Here is a 26,556-nt window from a genome sequence, read left to right as displayed (position 1 = left end):
TAAGATGAAGTGAGTTGTTTACTTTGACTACTCCTATTGGAAAATAGTTCCAGAACTGAAAAGCTTTAATGTTTAGATAACTTCCCCCTTTAATTTCTAATGCAATTTTAATTATATATAGTGAAACCTTTATGAAACTCTGCTATGCAGTGATCCTGTTTTGAAAGCCCACATCTCTCCCTCCTGTCTTTACTGCCTGATGTGTTTGTAGACAGCAGTCTTGCATCCTCTGAGCCTTTGTTTTTGCTGTGCTAGCCATACCACATCCTTCCAGTTTCCTCTAGGAAAATAGACTCTGCATGCCTTCCATCACCCCTTGACCAGCAGCAGTCACACCCTGGGTTCACCTTTCTGAGTGTCTGTAGCTGGAACTGCACATGATGCTTGCTGAAGGAGAGAGCTCACTGGTGCCTTGTGCATTTGGTTTAATATTTGCCTTTCTCTTAAGACATGGCATTACTTGGCCTTCCCATCACTTGCCAGTCTGACTAGTACAAGCAAGAGAACTTGACTGTGTAGCTGTTGCAATGTTTTTCTTTCTGTCTCTTTTTTCCTCTTGCTGCATGTAATGCCTCAAACTGCTTTTGTATTGACTTTTCCAAGATGTTGTAACAACATTGTTGGAGGCACCTAGTTGTTGTTTAGTTAAAAACACTGTACAAACTTCTATATTTTTCTTCAGTGCCTTTTCTAATACTCTTGCATTAATATTAATAAATATGGATCTGCCTGAAAGCTCAAGCAAGGAATATGGGATAGATAGGTGGGTAGAAGACAGATGTGTTTCTTGTGCCCAGTACCAGAATCAGAAGAGAAAGCTGGGGCAAGTTGCCTTGGCACCAGAGAAAGCAGTGACAAGAAGGAGTTTCCAAATGGTCATTAGCAAAATAGCAGAGATTAGCAAGCTGCAGATGAGCCAAGGCAGAAAGAATAGGTAACACCAGGGAAAAGTGCATGTAAGGTATCTGTGAAGTCTTGTTGATTGAATTGAAATAGTTTAGGACTTATGACCATATCATACAGATGAAATACAAATTCCCCAAGAGAAAAAACCTTGGCATGTACAGAGCTACAGGGAAAAAGAGAAGATAGGGTTAACGTGAGGAGGGAGGGGTGACTTAAGGAGAATGGAATGAGGGGAAAGAGGCTGGGCAATAGAAGAAAAAGAGTGTAAGCAAAAGGGGAATACAACAGAGATAAATGGAGCCAAGTTAGAGACACAGAAAGTGGGCATAAAAAAGGCAAGAAAATGAAGGGAAAGATGGTATCCACAGTGTAGCAAAATAAGAGCCTAAAAACAAACCCTAAAAATATCAGTCTGGCATATCAGTACAATGAGTTAAAAAATTCTCTCCTCTCTTACTGACCCCTGGTTTGTTTGTGTTTTCCTGGTGAAGAATTCTTTAGCAGCACACACACAAAAAAATGTTTTCAGACCACAGATGCTCTCTTATTTTTATTGAATAATTTATAACCAGAGATTAATTTTGTCCAGAATAGTATGGTTTATTTTCTGTAGCTTACATTCACTGCTGTGCAAAGGGCAGAACATACCATAGGAGGAAAGAAGAACTTGTCTAGCAAGTCCCAAAATCATAAAACAGAACCCAGCTGTTTTATGAGAGGAAAAAAAAAAAAAAAAGGTAAGACAGTATACTGAAATATAGTTAAATTGTGCTGTTTAGGCAATTTCCAGCTCCCTCTGAAATTAAGGGCAGAGGTACTATCAACCTTAGTGGTGATAGCCATCCATCTCTTTGGTACCAAAATTGCCTTAGAATTACATGTTTTTCAAAGTAATAATCCTCAATAAAATATCACTGTCATTGGACAGCTGTAGCCTGAAGACCTCTTTCACAGACACTTCACAAAAACATCCTTCTCTATTAATGCCTGAGCTGTACTTAACAGAGCTACATCTATTGTGTTAGTTAGGCTTGAAGGATCAGAAGAGAGAGGAATAATTGGCAAGTGTCTCTGACCCACTGAACATCTTATCTAGAATGGAAGGAAGAGTTTGAATAGCTTGGGGTTTTTTTCCAAAAATTCTAAGTCTTCTGTTCAAAACCACATAATTTCCCACAACCACCTTTTTAAAGTTTTGGTCTTGTTCCAAACTGATCCTCTCTTGCAAGATTTAAAAATTAATTTTAAATAACTGATATAAGTTGATTATTTATTTTTCTTTTTATTTACACTTAATAGATATTGTATACTCAGTGCAACAGTAATGAAAAAGTTTGCATCTTTCTCATTTTTCTTAAGAGAAGGTTCACTCTGTGAGAGAGCACATGGCCAATCCTTTTGCAATCTATGTTAAATGCATGATCTCTCTGGCTTTAAAATATCTGGGATTCTTTGGAGAGCTTGCAATGAGCATATGTCTTATGTGTCATAATGCTGTCCAGTACTCTGAGTCACCAGTTGTTAATTTAACGTTGCAGTGGTAGATGAATCTGTTTTTATTAACTTGCTGCCCCAGTTGTGTATTTATTAAGTTTTTGTCTCTCATTCTCTAGCTGAGGATCAGATAAGGTCTTGAGTCCAGACAGATTATTTTTCTCCCAAAATAAGCTTTAATAAAAGCAAATACAAGTCTTTACATAATAATTGTGCCAACACGGCAGAGAAAGTGTCTTGTTTCTAGGGTTAAAGGCTCCACCTATTGGTTGACTAAAGAGAAAGAAATGTAAGATTTTCACATAGAAAACTGTGGGTCCTACTGAACATCCCGTGTCTTGCCACATCTTACAAAATTGCTGGCTTGAGTGCAGAATTTTGCATGATGTCCAAAATAAAGTGAACTCAGTGACTTATTTCAGAGGGTTGTGCAGATGTGACACCCAAAATGATGCACTACTGAGGGAGGCACTATGAAGGGAAGTCCTTTCCTGAGACAGGAAGGGTTTGGATTTTCCAAGTGACGTCTTTCTTATCCTGGAAATTATTGGTTTTCTTTGCAAAAAACCAGCATAAATTCTTCCATATCAGAAAAATGAGTGGAACTGAACTAACTCACAGTTCCATGGTAACTTCCAGACATTTGTCACCTTCAAGTTTAAACAAGTTAGAAAGAGAAATACTGATGTGGCCTCATAATGAAACCCCAATTCTCCTGTATTGGCTCAGGCAATCTCAGCAGTTCAGGTAAAATATCTTTTTGAAGGGCTGCAGAGTCATTCCTGGAAATGCAGTGGGAGGATGGAGAGGGGAAAGGATGTCCAGCTGGGGCTTGGGGAGGGCAAAGGGAAGGATAGACACTGGGGGGTATCAGGGGGATTTTGGAGACTACTGGAGGCTGTGAGGGCATCGTGGGCATGGCTGGGAGCTCTCACTCTGTGCCTTTCATTGCCCACCCTCTCTAGTTGCTTCACACCAAGAGTTTGTGCCACTTCTCTTGTTTCCTCTGACGACTCCTCCGTTTAAATAATTGGCTACGCTGGTGAGTGCTTGCAGTAATGCAGTCCTACTGTTCTTGCCTGTTCATCAGCCACCAGTAATTTGGATGCACATTGTGTAGCACAGAGTACTCAAAAACATCTTGTTGAAGCCAACAAAATGCTTGGACAAGAGAGAAAGTTGTGTATACAGTTTATTACACATGTACACACACTTAGGTCTGTTAGTGTCCCACATGCTCCTGTCTCCACAAAGGAGGCAGAAGGATTGCCTCTGATTTCATCATCCTGGTGGATACAGCCCTGCTGGCTCCAGCTTGTCTTGCTCCATCCTGCTCCTTGTGTGCTTGTTGCTGCCAGAAGGCAGCAAGATCACTGTGGAAAAAAAATGCCTGGGCTCATTTGTTCCTCTTGGAGACAGGGTACTCACAGCAGTAGCTTCAAGTACATCCCTGAAATTCAGGTCAGAGCACCTAATTTCAGATGCTTCTGTTCCTTATACCATCAATGTAGCACTTGCAAAGAGCAATTTAGACAAGATGAGTTGCATGTCTAATGAAGATACTTTTTAGTTTCCAACGGATTTCAACAAATTGGATGATAGTATAGAAGAGCATGAACCTGGAGGAAATAAAAGAATATAACAAATGGGGAAAAATTAATAGGAAAACAATTATATTGATGTTAGAGTGCCATATTTTTTGTAGTATTCATAGCATATCTAGATCTTGTATATACCTGGGAATTAAATCTCATTCATGAGAAATATTATTTCCTTATGGAATGGAAATTGGAGCATGGTGGGGTTAATTTTCTGTGTGAAGCACAGGAAAGAGGTCCATGATCCATGGATCACTTGTGTCTTGGTCTAGACTTGTTAATAGGGCCAGATTATAACAGAAGAAAGAGGAAAAGAAATGCTTTTTCTCTTATTGCCCTTTCATTAGTCACTTCTTTTTCCTCTTAAAGAGCTGCTAACTGATCACAAAATAAGTTCTGGTTACAAAAGGAGCATGGCAACTTGATGGCTAGTTGGATCAATCTGTGATTTCTGCTTGCTGCTGGGCTTCAGGTCATGTGAAAAATATTACACAGGTAATGTTGATTGAGACAAAATCTTTATGACTGGATACAGCAAACCCAAAACAGTGGGTTAAGCCATTGTGAAGCATTGCTGGAGCATATAGAACACATCCCAACATGCAGATTCGCGCACTTAACTTAACAGTGGACCCCTCGCCTTGGTGTCTCTGTGCTGACTGGATCATGACACTGTAATTCTATCTGCTGCAGTAACTGCCCCACGGCTTGATAATATCAAGCAAAGCACTCTTTCAGTGTGAAAAGACAAGACAGGGTATCCCAGACCATAATAATTCTGAAAACGTCAAGCAGTGTGGAGTTAATACTTCTCAGGGCCTTGCCATGGGAATTTTGCTGGCTGTGGCCCAGGCTACAGATAATTAATTATGTCAGTGAAAGGCTCTGGTGGCCTGTTTTCTTCAGAAAAAAAGTGACATCATCCATGGAGCGCTCTGGCAATAAAGCAGAACAAAGCTATGTGGGCAGGAAATAACAGACAGATGTCTTCTAGTGCTCATTTGATCTGTTTCGAAGCTTGCTGGAAGAAGAAATACATTGCTCAGTGCTGCTTCTCCTCAGCTCTGCAATCTTTAGCAGGGAGTTTTTCAAACATAAGAGGCCAAATTAACTTCTGATGTAATTCTTCTGGAGCCACTTCAGAAGATTTATGCAGTGGATGAGCTGGTCTATCATGTGCCTCTTCTCCAGTATTGATTTTAGAAGAGCTTTCTGAGTTATCACTGAAAGATAGCACACAATAAAATTAAATACAGGGTATCGCTCCAAAGGCTTCATACAAGGCCAGAAAGTTCTGCACAGTGTGGAGAAGATAGAACAGTTCTGTTTAATATCCTCAGGGTCATGAGGGATCATCTGTATTTCTGGATGTATATTTCACTTACCCTTTGTACAAAATCAACAATCAACAATGATCACTTTCCATCACTGAAGCCATCTCTTTACCTCCAGAGTACACTGTGTACCTAGACTTGGATACAGAAAAGTTAAAACAAATTCATGCAAGTGAAATTCACAGTTTCAAGTATCAGGAAATTAAGCTAAGATGAAAGGTGAGAAAAAAACTTTGCTGTACATAAAGTCCTCTTTGCAAGAAAAACTATGTATTCATGTTGCTGGTGCAGCCTTACTTTGACTCCAGTGTGCAGTTTTGGTGCCACAATACAAGAGCATGTCCAAAATTAGAGCATGTCCAAAAGACAGCTATGAAGATGGTGAAGGGTTTAGAGGGGAAACCATAGAGCAGCTGGAGTCCCTCGGTTTGTTCAGTCTGGAGGAGACTGAGGGGAGATCTCATCACATTCTACAACTTTGTCATGAGGGAGAGAGGAGGGCAGACACTGATCTCTTTTCTGTGGTGACCAGTGACAGGACCTGAGGGAATGGCCTGAAGTTTTATCAGGGGAGGTTTAGGTTGGATATCAGGAAAAGATTCTTTCACCCAGAGGGTGGCTGGGCACTGAACAGGCTCCCCAGGGAAGTGGTCACAGCACCAACCTGACAGAGTTCAAAGAGTGTTTGGACAATGCTCTCAGGCACCTGCTGTGATTCTTAGGACTGTCCTGTCCCGAGGCAGGGCCAGGATTTGGACTTGATGATCCTTGTGGGTCCCTTCCAACTCAGGACATCTATGATTCTATGATTTTATGTAATTAGCCAGGATTTTACATGGCTATTATCACTGAGCAAGTGATACAAACAAGGCTGCTTCAGATATCTGGTATAGGAGAAAAAAAATATTTACTGAATTTTTAGCAAAAAGGAGCTTTGTATGATGCAATATTCAGGAGAGCATCTGACTTCCCTGCTTTGAAACATGCTTTGTACGGTAAGTATAACTGTTTGGGAAGGCAAATTGCCACCCAGTCACTATAGCAGTATGAAGGGCTAGAGTGAGCAACCAGGCCTTTAACAAAAGTGTCATTCCAGCAGTCAGGAGTAGTTTTGATTATGTTCTGCATGCATATATCTTTAAAGTATTATGACACAAAATTATGAAAGTACACTTTCCTTCTAATTATTTTTGCTTCCTCTTAAGATAAGAAAGAAGGGGAGTTAGTGGTCTTAAACAGGGACAAGTGGATTAGTGTTAGGAAAGTTTTTCAGATACAGGTATTTGAGTACACCTGCCTGAAGATGCTTTCTTTCATTAAAGTCAACTAACCAAGCTGCGGATATCCACTTTCTGAGGTCTCTAATGAGACTTTTCAGAAATACAGCTATTCCTGCCCTGATGGCAACACAGCATGTCCTGGATAGCACAGAAAGCAGTGTGAGACCATTCTCCTGATTTCCCTCTGGATGCCTTGAGTGTGATGTTTATTAACTCTGGATGAAACATTTGTAAAGCCTACTGGAATTTAGGAAATCAGTCACTGGTAAGACCCCAACATTACATGGATAACCTGTGACCTTATCTAGTTTCGGATGCTGAACAGAGCAGCTGTTGCGCTATAAATAACCTGAACTGTGTGCGATGCAAGGAACAACAACACAAGTAGAAGTAAAGGCTCCTCTCTGTGGTTTTGGTGGTTTTTTTTCATCATTAATCACTGGCAAGACAAATACAACTTCATAAATATTAAACATCTGCTACTCAGTGCACTTCCTTGTGTAGGTATGACAAAGTGTCTTCATAGCCAGAAAAGAAATACTCAAAAGCTGGAAATATCAGACTGACCAAATATTACATAATTGCATTTCTTGTAAATGCTGCTCCTGAGTTTTCAGAACTTCTTTCATCTAATTAAGAGGATTGTTGTCATGTTACTGAAATATTGAGATTTCTCTAAAGTAGTTAGATGCCTCCAAATGTGGAGCTATGAAGGTAATAGTTACCAGTAACTGATTTTGAGAGAGACACACTATGAATTTGCAGGAAGGCTACTTATTAAAAAAAATCAAGAGAAGAGTTTAGGACATGTACCGGCAAATGATCTTGAGTTGGGTTTTACTCTTAGCTGACAGTGATTACTTTGACTCCATTCAGCCCATCTTGAATACAACTGAATTTTTTTCCCGATTTACTAGTTGCCTTATATGAAACAAGTTTGATCAGTTCATTCCCATTTCCCAGGTGACAAATGGCCTGTGGCAAAAATTCCCCGTTTAGTGGGTGCTGAGTTTTGTCAGCAGGCTCATGGGAGAGGCCAAAGACTGTGGGAATGGGGAGAGAGGGCTGTAGTAAATTGGCAGGGCAGGGCATGAGGAGGAAGAACGTCTGAACGCCCGGCTTGTGTAACAGTCTTTCCATTGACCAAGAATCTCGTTGCTAGGCTGCCGGACCCCTTTTACAAGCAGCAGAGTCAAGCTATTGTTTCCTAAATAGTTTCAATTTTATGCAGAAACCTCTTTACATCCTTTCTATATCTTTTAAATATTTTACTAGGCACGTAGTAAAGTGAGGTTTGGAACACAGCCCCCTCCTCCGCTCAAGTTGGTGAGCGAAAGAAAGCCCTTCTACTTTAGTCTGCCAAAAAGTGAGTGTTTCAGGATAGCCCTGCAATGAGTGGGCCCTCGTCAGCCTTCCATCTGGGCAAGTAGCATGCACTCATGAGAGAAGGGGAGCATTGTCTTGGATTTCCCAGTTAGTAATGAAGACCCCACCTCTTAGGTAAGTGCACTCATGAGTGGGGAATAGAAGGGAGGGAAAGGAGAGCAGGAAAACTTTGTGGGACAGCAGTGCTCCACAGCACCTCAGCCCCCCCCAAGGGTGTACTCAAGAACTGAAGTCATCAACCTTTAGATTTTGGCACCTCCAGTAAAAATAAAACAAGGCTTAGACATAGGTCAACTTTGCAGTTCCTCTATCAGCAGCAGTAACTGAAGGAGTTAAAATAGTACATCTTTGATTTGTCTTTATTGCTTCTACTACTTAGAGAATCAGGTACTTGGGACACTTTATTAATGAAAAAGTCTCTTTATTTCAAGAACTCACAGTCTGAACAGTATAGATAGAATGTTAGCTTGGAGTTTTCTGCAGGACAATTGAAGTAATAAAAAACCAATAAAAGTAAATTTTTTAAATTCCGTATTTTGACTTTAAAGAGCTTCTCTAACTAATTGCAGTCTTCTGGACTTTTGCAAATAAGTTTCATTGTGTTACAAGCTGTTGCAATATGTGGTCTTCTCAAGCCTGGATGCTCTTTCTCATCACAGCACCAACAAAACAAAACAAAACAAAACAAGAACAGGACTTGAGAGATGGTTTTCCTGTGCCAAACATCATGTTCCTTCTACCAAAACAGCTAAAGACTGTTCTCTGGGTTTCATATGCAAGTTTACTTGCAGTTTGAAATATCTTCCTTGTGTTTGTCTCCTCGCTTATGATTTATGCAAAACAGCACTGTGCTCTGGGACAAGGGAGGTACCAGCAGTAGATGTTCATCAGTAGAAACAGCTTGCCAGCAAAGTCCCCTCTTCTTAGCTAGGGCCCCCCACTTTGAGCCTCTCATGCCTCTTCACAGGTACGAATTTTAAAGTAGCCCCAGTGTTCCTCTGCAGTATTTTTCTGACTTGTTTTCTGAAAATGGTCTGTTTCCCGAAGATCACTATACATTGGAAGAAAACATCTCTATCTGACCTCTCTTCTAGTTGTTTCAGGGGAAAATTAGTCATTGGGAGAAACATGAAATCACAAGATACACAGGCATGCTGTTTCAGCTCCTTCCCTCTATATTATCCTGAGGAGTTTCAGAGAGACTAACTGGAATTCACAAACCCAGAGGCTGATGGAAAATTAGGACATTGCCTGGATCTCTCTCTGGCCTAAGTTATCTGCCATTCAGAATCTCCCTATGATGGAGCTTGTTTCTGACCAAATAAAAGCAAATTTGCCTCCAGTTTATTATTAGCATTAGGTTCCCTTTTTGGTCCAGTGCTTCCTAGCAACCTGTGTGTCTGTTTGCCAGTTTGTTTTTAAAAAACTGTTATCATAACTGAAACAGAGTACTTGGTGAATTAACCAATACCCTTGAAAAGATAACGATAGGAGAAATGGCTGAGCCCAGAAAAGGCAGAAGGCACCTTGCCACATCAACACCATCCAAATCTGAAGGGCCAGCAGAGTGCAGGGTACCAAAGAAGGTGTACAGGAGAGGGCAGCTGACTGTGTCCCTAGTGATGGTGCCACCCAGCCTAATTCTGGGCTAGGTACCCTCCCCATGGGCTGCAACAAGGGGTGTTCAGTGCTGACAGTCCTACCCTGTTCCCTTGGAGCTAGGTGTGTCACTGCTTCCCTTTAAAGATGAAGAAATGAATATGTTCTTTTCTTCAAAGCTCTGAACTGAGGTTGGGCACCTATTTTCCTTCTGGGGGTGTCAGTTCCTCCATTAAGCATCATCCACTCCCCTGGCTTGGCTCCCTCTTGCTTAAGTCCCTTTGGCTTTTGGGGGACCCAAATCTGTAGCATCCAGAAGCCTTTCTTAGCTATCAGGGACATTCTTAGCTGTTTCAGGGACTTGTGCTGAAGTTGCTCCATTTTAATTGTGAGTGATGACAGGCTAATGAGGCCTGAAGGAAAGTCAGGCAGTGCACAACTGAACAGGGGCTGGGGCACTCGCTGGGCAGAGGAGCTGCCTCCACCAGCTATTTCTGTATCAAATAACCATTGCAGGGACTGGAGTCCAGCTCTTTGCTCTGCCTATTCACAGTGTTAAATTACCAATCCTGAGCTGTCTCTGTCTGCTCTGCCTAGCCTTGTCAGTGTTTAATTATGCCATCCAGGGGCCAACAGCTTCAACATGAGAGAATAAACTCATCCTCCTCCCCTCCCAAATAGCTTAGGGTCTGAGGTGTGCCTGTCCCTGAGAAATGGACTGTGTGGGGCCTGAAGCTTTGTGTGCTGAAAATCAAAACAAAAAGACATTTCAACATGATTGGCTGTGTGCCTTGGTGCAGAAGGTAGAAGGGAGCTGCTCCCTCATCCCTCTGTGTTCATGCTCCCTTTGCACAGTGCTTTCCCTGAGCATGCCTGTGGCACAGGGCCCTTGCTTTGAGGCACACAGCAGGATACCAAATTACTTCATAGGGCCAGGATGAAGGTATGGCCTCAAAACTGCCTCTTCCTAAAAGGGCTTAAGACAACACATCATAAAATCTGGATATTTATAAATCCCTCCATACTCCCATGCTTGAACTTTTTTATTGAACTTTTTAAGGGCTTTTTTTTCAATATAAAAGCATTGGCATCATGGTGATGAAGACACTAAGACATCTGTTATTACTACGGGGATAGAAAAAAGTAATACATTCACAAACCTTTCTAGAACTTTCCTTAAATAACATTTTTCCTGTACTGAGAGTGGCACAGTCTCAGGATGTGATGTAGTGAGGTGTATATGCTCTTCTGCCTTTCTTTGGGACTAGCTCACATAATTCACTTAGCTGTAACATCCATGAGTGATGAACCTTTCCCACTCTCATTTTGAAATAACATGAATACCATTCCAATTTGTATTTTTTACCTTGCAGCCATGTGCAAAGATTTTACTTAAGGTTACAAAATGTTATACAGTGTAATTGGGCTAGTTCTTAATTAGATGTCATGATCTTTGCTTCAAGTTCATTATTTATTTTCGTGTTAGACTATTTTAAATGAAAAAAAAAATTAAAGGGTCTGCTATTACCCAAAATTATTTTCTTGCTCATTTTAACAGCAGGTGGTTTTGTAGAGCTGTGATGCCTCTATGGTTCTGGGTAAAGATTTAAGATTTGCTAAAGGGATGAATTGAATGCTGTTATGAGTGGCACAGGAAAGAGTGAAGAGTTGGTCAGTTCATAAATCTTAAAACAGTCATTGCTTACATAAGAGTAGAATTTGTAAAGGATTTTTTCCTAAAATGTCTGAACCTTTCCTTAGCCCTTAAGTTAGTTCCCAAGCCCACAGGGGTTGACAGAAGGGCAGGAAAGAGAAAAATGCCCATACTCTTCTCCTCCCCCATCCATTTGCACTTGTGGGAAAGATGGTCTCTAGGGAAATCCAGGAGCTCCCTTCTGCCCACCAAAAACTTGCAGGTTTTACAGTCCCTCCCCGGACCATGGCCTCATAAACATGCCTTGAAAGACAAGCAGGTGCCCTGCCCCCATTTTACAGATGGCTTAACAGGTGTTGGCAAGTATCATTAGAAACAGAGCCCTGGCTTAAGTGTTTGTCCACAGCATAGCCCTAAAATGCCCCTTATTCATAGCCAGGGGGCCTTGCAGAGCTGTCTGGTCATGCTGAGATGTTTGCTCATGCTGCCTGAAACTGGGGGCTTCCACCTGGGGCAGGGAGCAGGAGCTGGGCCCTGGGCCAGCCCCAGCTCCGGCAGCACAGCCATCCTCCACTGCTGGGGGATGTGCTCTGACTTTCCATGTCTGACACCAGTTATGCTGGTTAAATGGGGTCTGCAACATGTCTAGGGTTTTGTTTAAAGAAGAAAACCTAAAAATAATTATTTTAGAAGTTACATGAAAAGACTATTTAGTCACAAATTCAGCTAGGGAGTGACTAGGAAGTAGCTGTCTGAGAAATATTAGTTCAGCTCACTGGTGCTGCTTGTTCTACTCATTTCCTTATCCCCTTCAGGGAACAGCATGGGCAACAAATAAGATCCAGTATATGAAGAATAATGATGTCCCCTGGCTATAGCTGCAACTCAGATAAAAATTCATAGCATTCAAATGTAATGTCATGCAGGAACAGAATAAATCATCCCTTAAAGGACAAAATTTGTATTGCAGAGTTCATGCTTACTCTGATATCTCCCAAAATTTTTATATTTGTATTGACAGCCCATCATTTTTCTAATTTATTTTATTTTTGTGTATGCAGTCTGTACATATGAAATACCCCTATTTTCCCTGCATTCCCTGTTGGCTAATAGGTTGACTTACGGTAGTGATTTGCAATATTACAGGCAAGGGAGGATGTGATCCACATGCTGAAGACAGAGAAAACCAAACCTGAAGTTTTAGAAGCTCATTATGGGTCTGCAACTCCAGAGAATGTGCTTCGAGTGCTACACAGGGATGCCATCCTTGCTCAAGAAAAGTCTATAGGGGAAGACGTCTATGAGAAACCAATTTCAGAGGTAACAACTTCTTGATTGACAACATTATGTATGTGCAGGGGGAAGCCTAACCAGAAGTGAGATTCCATATATTTTGGATGTGTGAAAAGCATGCAAGAGACATATATACAGATATAATACACAGAATTTGTACACTGAAAACAAAATCTTGTTCACTCATATGCAGAATAATTTGTAAGCGAAGTCACTGGATTTGAACACAAACCGTAAAGAGGCTGTATGCTTCCAAGGGCTGGTGCTGTTAAGCAAGGCCAAAATCTTTGGGCGTTAAATTTCTGGTTTTTAAATGCCTTTCAATTATAGGCTTCAACCCCTACTGCTCACAGCACTGGTAACTTCTCTTTGATTTTCTTGGCATAGTAGAACACTGTCTTGAGGGTAGTTAAGAAAAGAAGACCTTTAGAGATTGACTTTGACCATATTTATGCAATGATTAATCCATATTCATTTTAGATCACTTACACTCTAGGACTGCAAAGTCAGCTCAGCCTCTAAAGAGACTTACAGGACTCCTTGCTTTAAAATTTAAGCAATAAATGAATGTCAAGTAGACCTGAGAATTAGACTAGACCTGAGAATGTCTGAGGCCAGTGTGAATGCCAAAATAAACAGCCATTGCTCCTGTTCATAGTTTCGTAACAGTCCAGGTCATGGGGAAGGAGCATGCAACAACACACAATGTAACATACTATAGTGCCCGTCCAAATCTTCATAGTTCATCCAATTAGAACAGTTAATTTGTTCACCAGGAGTTGTGTCTACCATGGGATATCTTTGTACTGTGTATTCTCACTGAAACATCTCCTGGAACTTTTGGGATAATAGTAAATAAGGAAATCAAACCTTAGTATGTGGGAGCATACATAAAATACTGTCAAACAAGATTAAAAGACCTTAGCAAGGCCTTTTCCTAAAGAATATGATAACTTGACAGGAACTTTAGTGTAAAACTTTCGTCATGTGCAGATTCACAAGGCTTATGTTGAAATAATATAGAAAAATTACGTGCAAAAGATCTCAAAAGCTGAACCCAACCTGGCTCTTTTATAAAATGCAATGACTGTTTGACTGCTATGGTCAGCTTTTGGAGAATAAATTGCCATGGTCCTCCTGCTTTCTTCTTTCCCCCAGTTTGCTGAGATACCCTGTGAAAGAAACAACAGCAGCTTGGGGCAGCTGGGGCTGAGGAAGATGAGATTCTCACAGGGTAAGGGTTGGGGGTGGGCAGAGCAGGCTCTGCCAGCCACTGTGCCAGGTGCAGGCAACCAGACAAGCACCAAGGCTGAAGGCTGCTTTGGCAGGGAGGAGTCTGGAGTTTGTCATCTGCACCCAAGAAACAGCAAAAGGAGCAACATGAATAGCTGTGGTGGATTTGGAATGCCATGGCAACTTTTTAGACATACTTCCCTGGTTTTAATGTTTGCTTGAATAATAATTGGAATATTAAATTAATAAAAAAATGCAGAAGACAAGAAAGGTTGTGTATAAAGAAAGAGAATTTCTGTCAAAAAACAGGCTGAGGGGAAACCCCTAGGGCTATAATCAATTGTATTTGGTAATGTAAAACTGAATCTGGACTGAATCTAAATAATTTGGATCTTTTATCTCAGCAGTCTTACAGGTATGTTAAAGATGCATAGCTCAAATTTCAGCCTTCAGACTACACTTTATGCTCCCTATGCAAGTGTCTAGTCCCCATATAGGTGTGTGAAGTCAGGCTCCCAGGATCTGAGGTCTGAGCTACAGCCTTTTCCCTGTGAAATGAAGAAAGTGTTCATAGCACCTCACCACAGGGGAAATTCTGCACTGCAACAATATTATTTGTTACGCTAAAACTAAGTGAAGTTCTGTCCTTTGTGTATCTGAAAACTGTGTAAATGTTTATTGCTAATATGTCATCCAAATAAATCATTACTTTCAGGGGGCAGTTATTCTTATTTCTAGTCACTGCTTTATGTAAAACCCAAGACATAAAATTACGGGACTTGCATTTACCAAACACAACATTGTTGGTTAATAAATCAGATGAAGTAAGCAAGGAGACCTTTAAAACAGTCTGTTCTTCTTTCCTACAATCCAGCTGGACAGACTTGAAGAAAAGCAGAAAGAGACATACCGGCGCATGCTGGAACAGCTCCTGTTGGCAGAAAAGTGCCATCGTCGCACAGTTTACGAGCTAGAAAATGAGAAACATAAGCATACAGATTACATGAACAAGAGCGATGACTTTACCAACCTGTTGGAACAGGAGCGGGAGAGGTGAGTGCAAAGACTACCCCCAGTGTCCCAATGCTTGTCCCTTCACCAGTGACATGGCCTGGTATTTTCTGTGTTTAAATGACACTAAACTTACGTGTAAAACATCTGTAAATGTTGGTCCACTCATGTCATTTGTAAGCATGTTACTGTGCAAGTCTGGAGCTGGAGGAATACCACTGAATGTTCCTGTAGTGTGAGCTTGAATTAAGAAACAAATTTGTTTTGAATTAGTCATGCCTGTTTTGGGTTCACCTCCAGGTAGCTTTTGATCAGATGTTATTTATGCTGGCTAAGGTTGAGACTGGCTTGCTTAGCTAAGCACTAAGTTTTGTGAAGGATGGAGCACTGTTGTCACAGCAGGAGGGCAGGGTAAGGAAAACCACAACACACATTAGGATACTGGCACACAAGTGGTGGGACTCTGCCATGCCCTTTGCATTTAGGCTTGCAAAGTCACAAACCATTTGCATTCTTTTTCATATTTTTGAAGACTTGTGCCTCAGGCAAGTTATCTTTCCCCTGGAAGAAAATACTATCATGCATTACCAAATGTGCCCAGCCTGTGGTAGACTATCTGCAGTGCTCATCTCACACTCTCATACACACCACATTTCTTTTTTTCAAGTGTTTATCCAGCTTGTTGGACAAGTAATTTGTTCTCTGTGTCTCTAAGAAAAGAAAGATCACCTACCTTAGCTGAAGACTGAGCACTCAGCAACAGTCTCAGTTTTTCAATATGAAATTTTTGTGCTTACACCAAATTGCTTGAAATCAATCCATGTTGTATTTCTTTCTTTTTTTTTTTTTTTTAAAGGAAAGACTCTAAGAAAAATACTTAAGGCAAGTTCAAAGAAGAAATGCTTTTGAGGAAACCACAGGCTTGTGGCAGACATTTGCAAAATGCCAGGAGCAAAACTGTTTAGTGTATTTCCTGAACTCAGTTCAGCGCCAGCTTTGAGTAGGTGGCACATGAGCTACAGTGACCATATTTCCTGGTTTAATAAGTTTTGGTTTTTTTCTGTCTTTACTTTCCTGGGTTGGCTGGCAAACTTCAAGGAACAAAAATGCTTCTGCACCTTGGCAAATTGATTCTTATAGTAGAAAATGAAAAATGTAAATATATGTTTTAAGAAATAAAAAATGTTGTATTTTCAAGTAAGTACCAACTTCACATAGGATTCTCATAGGTGAAATTTTGTCTCTATGCTGAATATCCATGTATGTGTGGACATGCAGCCACTAAAATGCTACAAAAGTGGTATTAAAATACCATTTACATTCGTCTTTACATTTTTACAGTCACATTAACTTGACAATTGTTGCCTTCTTATTATTCCCTCTCAATTTGTGAAGGCCACTAAACAGTCTACAATTATGACCTGGGTTGAATTGACTTCCTTTAATGAAGTGATTAAAGAGCTTTTTATCTTAATGCAAGGAGTGCGGTATCCTACCACTGCCAAGATATCAAGTCCCATATCTGTATTTTCTCTTACCCTTCCTGCTCTCTCAAACTTCAAGTTTTCTACATTCTACAATTTTTGGAAAAACAGCAATAAGAAAAGGAAAATTTGAATTTGAATTTCTCTTGAAAAACAGATCTTTAACAGCAACTAAATCCACTGGCTTTAGTCACCAGTGTCTCTGTAGTGGTGGCTGCAGGGGAATAATTGCAATGCTGAAGCCCTTTTGATTTATGTTGAGTAACACCAGAAATCTGATGTTTGCTATTTAATCCACTTTGTTTGTGTATGACACTAATTTGTATCAAGTTAGTAGTGACCAAGCAGAGAGAACATGGCATGTAGCTAAACATAGAAAACCAAGATACATGTACCTCCCTCTTCAGGGCCTCCTCTCAGATCACTTACAGAGCAGATTAGCAAAGTCAGGACGGGCTGGAAACCACTCATTAGCATAAAGTCTTAAACGATCTCAACTTCTTACCTTTGTTTTCTGAGTGTACATGAAACTGAGACTGCACCCACATCTTTGTAGGCAATAAAACCTAGAAGTAGTATTTTTTGAGGGCTATATTCACAAAGAAAGAGAGGGTGATAGGATGACTTCTTAGGAAAGCCCCAAAGTGGCAATAGATTTTGTCAAAAAGAAAGAGTTTGAAGTGGAAAAATTAAGTTGCAACAGATTAAAGCATACAAGAAACTCATACTCAGTCTGCATATTGGGACAGAGAACTGACCTGCCCAAAGGCATTTTTAAGGTCCTGCATAGGCATTCTTGTTTTATAAGTACCACTATACATATAATTCATTTTACTGTGGTGCTTTGAGGGTTATTTTATTAAGAGCTGAACAGACTTGTAGTTTCCATGAAAACGAAAAGGGACACAGAGCTGAACTTTGCCCGTCAGCCACTCTGCTGCACTCGCAGTTGTAATGTTAATGAGACAGGGTGAGCCAGAGGAAGAACAGTGCTGCAGGATGGCCATCTCACAGAAGTCTGTTAAAACGAGAGAAGTAATAACTTCTGTCCTGGATCTAAGTAGTTTCAGTAATTTCTCTCCTCACACTATTTTATCAATCTTTCCTAAACATTATTGTCTACATCAACTTTCACAGGCCACATCTGCTTTTGCCGTCTCGTGAAAGTTTGAACAAAGCGAAAAGGGAATTCTTTAAGAGCAGAAATATGCCTCAGTTCTAATGTATGTCTAACACTCTCTTAATGTATTTACTTTGGAATAATTTTTTACATGCACTTTTATACATTATCTCTAATCCATCTACAACAACATGATATGAAAACAAACAGTTCCTATGGGTGACTAATTATTAGATCAGCCTCACACAGGAAGGAAGTAACAGGAAAACACGATTTGTCAAGAATAATGACGCATGAAAAGTATAAAAAAGAGAAAATTGTGCACTGGGATATTAAAAATGTAGACAGCTAGGGGCAGGGGGCAGGTAAATGGAGAAGGCTAAAGGGCCTCACTGTTGGCATTGGCTCTGCACGACCAAGTGCAACTGACCTGAAGAAAGATTGTGGAAAAGGGTGGCATGTTACAGGAAAAGAGTAGTGATGACCATTTGCCAGGTGGAGATGAAAGAAATGGTACTTTTAGTGGAAAGTGCTTCTACAGACATGGTGGCTGAAGTGTTTTGCAATTTTCCCTATAGTATGCTATAATAGTATTTAATGATATTTGAAATTATGGGCAGTATTTTCTATTTTTCTATGCAATCAAATTTCCCTTTTCAATGCTTGCCCACCTCAGCTGCTGTTCCTCTAACATCAAGTTGTCCTTGGGCATCTCTGATCCCAGGGAATGCAAAAGCAGACATCTTCCTGGAGCCTCCTGAGGAGGCTGAGGGATATGGAGAAGAGCCCCCAGGCCCCCTCAAAGACTTGGGTGACAGATGGTGGTTGTAAGGAGTCTCTGGTCTTACAGGTGGAGAATGAAGGGTCTGGTCAGAACTGCATTGACTTGCAGTGGGCACTTGGAGACCAGGCATCAGCAGACCAGGCATAAGCAGCCTCAGGGATAAAATTAGTCTTCCCAGCACAGGCACCCTCATGACTTCAACCGTGTTTTGAAGACGGAGCTGGTGGTGTGACTTTGGGCTGAGCTGGGCACAGCTAAACCAGTTATTGGTACTTCACTACCCCAAAAATTCTTGTGTTAAGCAGGCTTAACATGAAATTGTACTTGGCTGTTCTCTGTGCTGCTTGGTCCCAGCCTTCTTGCCTTCCCTTTTAGGGAACTGGGGGCAGGGTGGGGAGAAATCTTTAGTTTATCAATTATACACTTTTCCATTTGATCAGCAGGGCTTTTTTTTGGTGGAAAAGGGTCGAGATCTTTGTAATGTCAGCACTTCCTTGATGTTTTGATCGACCTAGGAGATGAGTTTTAAAATGCTGACATTTTTAGAGGTGTTAATCTCTGAAAAATTTTTCATGTGCCCTTCTTTTAATCCTGGTGGTTGACAGCACATTTTGCTGCTATTAAGAGCACTGGAAAGCTCCCATTGATTTTAACGGTTCAGGAAGAGGCTTGCGGTGAGGACCACTGAGCCAGTCCTGCCATCCAGGACAGATAGAAGAAATAGCCTGAAAGCCTGCAAAAATGGGGGGGGGGGGGGGGAATTCTTTTATATGCATGGGATGTGGGTTGCCGAATAGAGGGTGTGATGTGGCAGAAAGGCTTTGTTGGAGCTCTGTTATGGGGGATCCATGTGACTGCCTTGTGAATAATTTGATCATTTCCAGCATGATCTCTGAGACTGCTGAGAGTCTGTCACCCCACTACACAATGGATCAGTAAATATACACCCAGTATCTCAGTGTTATCTGTGCTAAAGGATAGATATTATGTTTTATTTTAAGGCTTCACTGAAGTGATGAGGCTTTAATATTGGTTCTTGCTTTCCTCAGTGCTTCAAATTATTCTTTACAACCACTGCCAGTGTTCTCAGTGCTCTGAAGCATTTCATGTTTTCCTCAACGGCAAGGCTGAGGATTCAGTCTGTACTTCCTAAGCATTGCCCTGATAAATCTGGTTTTAGTTAAACCCTCTTTTTGAAGTACATGGCCATAATTAGATCTGCCTAGAGGAGACAGCAAGACTGTGACCCCAGATCTTTCCTCCACAAAGTTCCCTTTCAGTCTTCACGTGAAATTGTCTCCTCTTTGCCTCCCCCATCACAGCACCCCCAGCAAGGAATGCACTGGCAAGTCCCTCGGAGGTCTGTGATAATACATTCCTCTCAGCTTCAGTCATGCTGGCACCGAGATGCTCTTGGCTGCTCTGCTGGTGATGTAATTCTGGGCCCACATCACCTGCAAAGGAAACTGATCTGTGAGCAATAAAGCACACAGCACTCTTGAAACAAAAATGGGAGTGTTGATGTTAACAAGATTTTAAACTCCCTTTCTTCCCCTTCTTGCATTTCTGCTTTTATTATCAAAGTTTCCCTTCTCCCTTTTCCCACGAGACGGCAGCACCAAGCCTTTCATTGGGAAGGGCTTGCCTTTTTGTTTCCCTGTATTTCATGGACCCAAGCAAGTGTAAAGGCTGGAGTGTGATACAGCTTGGAGATTTTGTGTGTGTTGCCTTTCCAGTTTGTGTTTTCCCTCGATTTTTATGAAGATTGTAAAATAAAGGAGCTGGAGGGAAGACAGGAGGGCAGAGTATCCATCAGTCAATTACTTGTTTAGAGAACAATCGAGCCAAAAATATGAAGTGTTCAGGACTTATAAACCTCGGTGATTTACCACGATAAAGCCAAATTCTGTGGTAAGAAGAGGCCCATATAGAAATATTGGGGTGAGGTACACAATCCAAACATATAACACAGATTTTGGCCTGTAACTGTAATCTGTTGGTGATTCCTCTAATGTCTGGAAATTAAGTTACTTTACAGAAAGATTTTTGCTATCTTCTTTTTTTTTCCCCCCAAGAGTTCTTAGCCATATTTGTACTCTGGCTTTTTTTCGCGTATGGTGATTGTTTCTGTGTCCTGTTTTCCAAATTGTGACCAAAAAAAAGGAAAAGCCATCCCAATGGGACTTCACCATTGCCTACAGCGGTTACTCATCTTACCGCACATTACTGGCCTTAGTAGAGCACTGAGTCACTCTCTGTCTACTTTTCAAAAAGAGCATCTCTAAACTTTTAATATTATAATGTAGAAGACAAGGGCAGCAGTGCATTTTTATTCTTTTCTTTCAGGCCGACATGCTATTGGTATGGTTTGGAAAAGCTGGTTATTTTCTGTCAATGTAATATATTCACAGGATCACAGATCAGAAATTCTGTGGCAGTCTATTAAAAGAAATGAATTAAAAAACCTGGCAATGACAAATACAATTTCTGCACAGTTAAGTAAATCTGAAGGTCATCCATTTTTCAGGTCCTGTTTTACAGCTCTAGCTGACAGCAAGGCAGCGACAGCTCAAAGTTTATGTTTTAACTAATGAATCTGGTCCCAACTTCCAACAAAATGGTTCCAAAGGTAATTTGAAAATGAGAGAACAAACAGTGACATCTGACTGTGGAGTAACAATATGAAAGTATTGCAAGTCTTACACAATGTGAGCTGGGACTAATCCAAATCCATCTCTTTACACTTGGATAGTCCTCAAAACTGTCCAGTCTTTCAGTCACTTCTGGGATTATATAAAATGGCATCATGTGTTGTTTCAGCTACTCCTCCAAAATTTTTTCTAAGTAGGCATCAGCTTCACAGCCCTTAAGAGAGAATTATTATACAAAACTATATGTACTTCATTATTCCTAGCAAGTTTGCTTGCTAAAATCATCAATTCAAATGCTCCCAGGGCCAGACAGGGGGAAAAAATTACTTCATTCAAAATCTACTCACAAACTCAATCTCTGTCCAGGGTGCAATAGGTAACAATTTCAACATTTAAGAGGCCTTTGGCATGTTTCAGAGTTATTATACTACTGAAATAAATACCAGTTCACAGCTCTACTGAGGCCATCTTTTTAAGTTGTCATTTTTTTAGGCAAAGAAAACAAGAATTGAATCAGGGTCATGTAGGGAAAATTGCTTCCTCATTCAGAAAGATTAGAAACAGGTTTCAGTTGAAATGCCAGGTTTCAGTGAATTTCTAAAAAATTTAAATAGATACCACTTATTTACAAGTATAAATACATGATAATAGGCATTCATTGAACGTGTTGGATATTTGCTTTATGTTTAAATTAAAGTTTACCTGCGCAGAGATGCACAGACTAATTAGTGAGGTGTATGACCTACTGCCCTAATGCCCTGCTAATATCCAAGACCTGTAATGCATGGTCTGATAACTTCCATTTGTACGAAGAACCTCAAGACATCATCTGACTAGGGGGGTTATTCTGAATCAGTGAGCCTATATGGAAGCTTTCTTAACCCTAGACAGATGTAATATTTTTTACATCTTAGTTCCCCAAAAGGGTGCTAAATTGTGCATTTCTTCTCATTCCTCAATCTCCAGCAGCAATGGAGATTAGCAATAATGAGTTTTATATTTGCATCATTTCAGTTTTCATTTGTTTTTAAGGCTTATATGTGAAGAAATCTTAAAGCAGAAATAAAAAAATTAGGGGGTGCAAATGAAGCATTCTTGTGAAATTTGCCATGGCCTGTTCAAATGTGCAGGGAGAGAAATGCAGAATGTATAATTCACCACATATTTGTAAGGTACCTGAGTAGGTGCCTGATTATAATATTGTGCTGCCATACTTAGTATTTCAACTAACTTTTTAAAAACTCATTAAGATATACCCTTTTGAGTGTAAGACTGTTATTAATGTCAACAAAGAAAATCTGGTGACCTAATTCACAAGACCAGCTAGTCAAAAAAACATATCAAATAACCCTGTGATTATGCCACTCACCTGGACCATGGCAGACGTTCAATCCTTCTGTCAACTTGTTGGGACCTGAACACACCTCTCAGAGGAGGCCCCCCGGTCACATCACTGGTTCCTTGGGGTGTCTGTTCCCATTCTTCCTGGGAAAAATTGTTCTACTTTTACAAGTTACTTACATAATTTTAGGTTCTTTTCACCAAAGAGGTGAAAATTCTTGTAGGTCAGTGTCTGAGTATTCAAATTTCCCAGACAGAGGAATTCACTGGTCCAGGCAGATCACTTCTGAAAAAGGGACGATTTTTCACTTGTTGGTTTAGTGAATTGGGCCAAGATAAAGTCCTCTCTATCCCCTGCTTTTCTTAAAATGATAAAAATGGAAATGAAATTACTGATCTGAAACAAACAAATGTTTCACTGAAATCCACATGAAACATTTTTTTCACTTGAATGAGAGACAAAAATTAAGCTTTTTAAAATATTTTTTTAAGTTTTTGGTTTAGCTCTGAAATTGAAAAATCAGTTACACAGCTCTGTTATGCAGTTGCTTATGTTAGGGAATGATTAATAGTAACGTAGCTGAATATGTAATGCCCTAATGAGGAAAGATACAGAAATGAGCAGAAAATGAGGCTAAATTATAGCAGAATGACAGCAATGGTTTTCTGATGATAGCAATTATGTCATAGCTGAAAAAGTATCTCTTGGTGACAAGTATATATATCATAGAAAAAAAGTTCCTGTAATTCCATTTAAAAAGTTTATTTTCAGAGAAACCAGAAAGGCATAGATGTATTCTCTTTCATCATTTAAATGTCAGGCTTTTCCTAGGTGACTTAACTTGTTTTAAAATGATGCATAGCTTTCAACATTTTTTTCATTTTGAAAATTACTGCCTGGGATACAGCCCTGGTTTCCAGAACCAGCAGGGGCAGAGCAGTGCCCGTAGCAGTGACAGGCAGGCGGGCGGTGTGGAGGACAGCTCATGTGACATGGGCACAGCTAATTCTGCAATAGAGGAGAGTCTGTCCTGGTTTGACTGGCTCATGTCCTCACCTGACAGAACAAGTGCTGTTGGTCCAACTTGCTTTCAGTTGCAAGCACCATTGCCTAGTGCCCACCATTAGCACACCATGCATTCTACATCCATCTACTTCAGGTCTTAGGAAATAATTAATCCTGATGCTGGATTTTATGAGCACAAAGCTGGCATTGTTACAATTCCTTTGAAGTCAGTAGAGCACTTCTTGATTAATGGGATTAATGAGAATCAGAGTAGGAACTCTGAAATGTGTGTATGCTTGTACCTGTAGAAGTCTACACATGCATATATAAATGTATTACATACAGCAGTTTCTTGGGTGGAATTACAGCTTCTGCATGGGAGTCTGCGCTCCAGAAAATTAACCCGTCAACAATACATATTTCCCAAAAGATTATATTTTTATATAACTCCTATATGCATTTCAGCTCATCATAGTAATCATAACAATAGTAATAACAACAACAATAATAATAATAAACCATAATAGTAATAATAACAACAATAACAACAGTAGTTTTAACGACTATAATTTTTTACATAATTTCCACAGCCAAATTATGCCTTTGTGTTTTGAATTATTTTTGGTCAGTATTACCTATTGATTCTACAAAGGAGGCTGTAAACTTTTGCCTCCTTGCACGAGGTATCATCTGCACTTATGTCACTATAAGATTTCAAAAAATAATAGTGATTTGTAAAAGGGGATGCTCAGTGGAAGGCAACAGCTAATGACTGAATACCTGATTAGAGAACAACAGGGCCAGATTGCATAAGCCCTGCTGTTATTCAGAGGGCAACACAGACATGGAAGAAAGAAATTTTAAGGCAAAGGCAAGCACAGCACCTTCTAATTCACACTTACTGCATGAAACTGACCCAATTTCTCCTTGGTTGCTCTCCATCTCAGAACCTGAGTTTTCCCTGTCCTTTTTTTTTTTGCTATTCATATACTCAGTAGACTACAGTCAGGACATGATCTTGGAAAGGGGTAGTGCAAACTAGAATTATTTCACACTGAGGAGAGAACTAAAACTACACATGCCGTTTTTGTGGCAAGTGATACACAGGGGCTGGTGCAAGTAAGTGTTTCTTTGAATGGAAGCACTGACAGCTCCTATTCTTGTGCAATGACTGTGCTCAGCCCATGTCTCTCTTGTCCTCAGAACAAGGCCCCTGCTTTTAAAGACATGTATTTAATAAGGCCCAAATAACCTCAGGTGAAGAATGATGTTCGGTTCAGGCAAGATGATGGGACTACCCATCATCAGTGCATCATCTATCAGTGCAACAGCAAATTTGGGCAACCAAAATGAAGATCTGCTCAAAAATCGATGCCTGTGAACATTCAAATTTATACATGAATTGGTTGGTTGTTTTGGTTTGGGTTTGGGTGGGGTTATTTTTGGGTTTCTTTTTGTTTTCTTTATCTTTTCATTTTAAAATTCTTCGTTGATTACATTCCAGATATCTGTGGGAGTATTTTTTGGATTCTGATCTAAGCGACTAGAAGTAAAAGGTTAAAATAGAAGGCTCAAACCTTGAGTGAGTCTAGGCCCTGTGTGTTGGCTGGGGAGGGGTGCAGTGGGGACAGACTCTTCTCTAATTGCCTCTCAACAGGCACAAATGTAACGCAATCAGCAAACCTAAGAATTGCATGAGCTGTAGTAAATAGCTATGTGGTAATCAAAAAGCTTTGTGTAGGTGTAGGGGGCTTTATTTGGTGGTTTATCACAGTTGTGATGGTTTTTTCTTTCTTTTTTTTCTTTTTTTCTTTTTTCTTTTCTTTTTTTTTTTTCCTGAGGGGAGAGGTGCCCATTTTTGCTGCACCTCCAGAACACAGGCAAAAAGCACTAGCAAAAGTGGGGTTGTGGGATGGATGTGGTGGGCAGACGTGTGCTCATTTGTGTTCAGGGCAAGAGCTGAGGGTCTTGGCATGAAAATTAATGGAAATACCTTCACAGCCTTTCAGACTGAGAGTTGGGACATGGTATATTACGATGTGGTGTGACAGCCAGGATTACTCAATGCTGATATTAAAATCTATCAGTCCCTCTTTAGATCATAAAAGCAGCTGCTGGCTGCTCTTTTACAGCATTTGAAAATTTTTCTGAGGATTCATTATTTGCTAAATCATTGATATGACACTCACAGAAAGTAATTTAAAAATCAAGAAGGAATCTTCATAAGATTATTTTTCTTTGCTTTCATAGGTGTGTATTGTATTCTTCTTATGTCATTGTGACCAAGGTGGCCAAATATGATATGAACAAGTACACACAAAGGCTGTATTTCTAAAAAAGTCTCAGACCCAGCATTGACAGAGATGAGTTTTTATATTGACTCCACTTGAATAGTTACTTGCTCTCAAGATGCATTGCTGTCATACAGCTGTGTGAGCTTTGCCATGCTTGACTAGCCCAGTGCATGCAATTATATTAATGATGCTATTTCCTAAATCCAGATTTTAAACTTTGTCACTCTTCTTCTTGGTACACTTTCCGATGTTTGCGACCCTCTCGTGGTGACTCCAGACACCATCACTTGTATTGTTTGGTATTAAAATGAATCATGAATTCTTTGGATTCTGTTTTCTCTCGTTTTTCCTGCCCACTAGTTTTACTCACTCTATCAAATACTATATTTCAGTGGTGTATGAAATGGGAAGCAGTGAGGTAGAGAACCTTTAGTTTTAGGTGTAGGACTCAGGTACCTTTCAATCCCAGTCAGTCACTGATTACCTTGCTTGAAGGAAGGGTCAGTGAGAAGAAGCACAAAAAAGAAAAGGAAGTCCAGAAAAGGTCAGCAGGAGTGCGAGCAATGGGGCAAGAACTGAACTGATGGACCTGGACCATAAAGGATGAGAAATAGCAAAGACACAGGGTTAGGCCAACAGAACAAAAGCAACAGAAAGGAGAAAATCAGTCAAGCTTAATTTCACATCCTAGACCCAGCTGGAGCAAAAGAGGCCAAGACACTCCCAAAAGACTAATTCTCCCTGGATAAACTGAGAACAGGCATGGTTCACCTTGCTTTTAAATGCTTGAGCTCACTCTTCTACCTAATTTTTCCCCATGAACACCTAGCACATCAAAAGCAAGTAATTTAGAAAAACAAGGGTGGAGCCCAGAGCAGGTAGACAGCGTTAGTGAGGTGCTCTGACTGAGCACAGGCAGGTGAAGCAGCCAGCACTAACAACAGTAGGTGCACAGAGGGCAGCAAGTGGCATCCTGCCAAGTGCACTTGTCCAAGATCCTGGACACCTTTTCCCCTGGCTCCCAAGGCGCTCTTGTTGAAGGGCCACAAGAGGCTCTTACGAGACTCCTGGTGCTTATTCACAAAATA

At 40.4% G+C, this 26,556-nt stretch overlaps 1 protein-coding gene across 3 annotated transcripts in view; it reads left to right on the top strand.

Annotated features, from left to right (window-relative positions):
* The window catches only part of FILIP1 (filamin A interacting protein 1), a 103,180-nt gene that overhangs the window by 47,992 nt on the left and 28,632 nt on the right, over nucleotides 1-26,556 (top strand). For all 3 annotated transcript variants that reach the window (XM_032104841.1, XM_032104840.1, XM_032104842.1), the window contains 2 exons: nucleotides 12,398-12,571; nucleotides 14,652-14,830. In XM_032104841.1, the coding sequence (XP_031960732.1) occupies nucleotides 12,398-12,571; nucleotides 14,652-14,830 (353 nt within the window). The remainder of the gene's footprint in view (nucleotides 1-12,397; nucleotides 12,572-14,651; nucleotides 14,831-26,556) is intronic.

The sequence above is a fragment of the Corvus moneduloides genome, chromosome 3 (assembly GCF_009650955.1).
Source record: "Corvus moneduloides isolate bCorMon1 chromosome 3, bCorMon1.pri, whole genome shotgun sequence".
NCBI lineage: Eukaryota > Metazoa > Chordata > Aves > Passeriformes > Corvidae > Corvus > Corvus moneduloides.
Note: the sequence above shows the minus strand (reverse complement) of the source record. Positions and strands in the feature narration are given on the sequence as shown.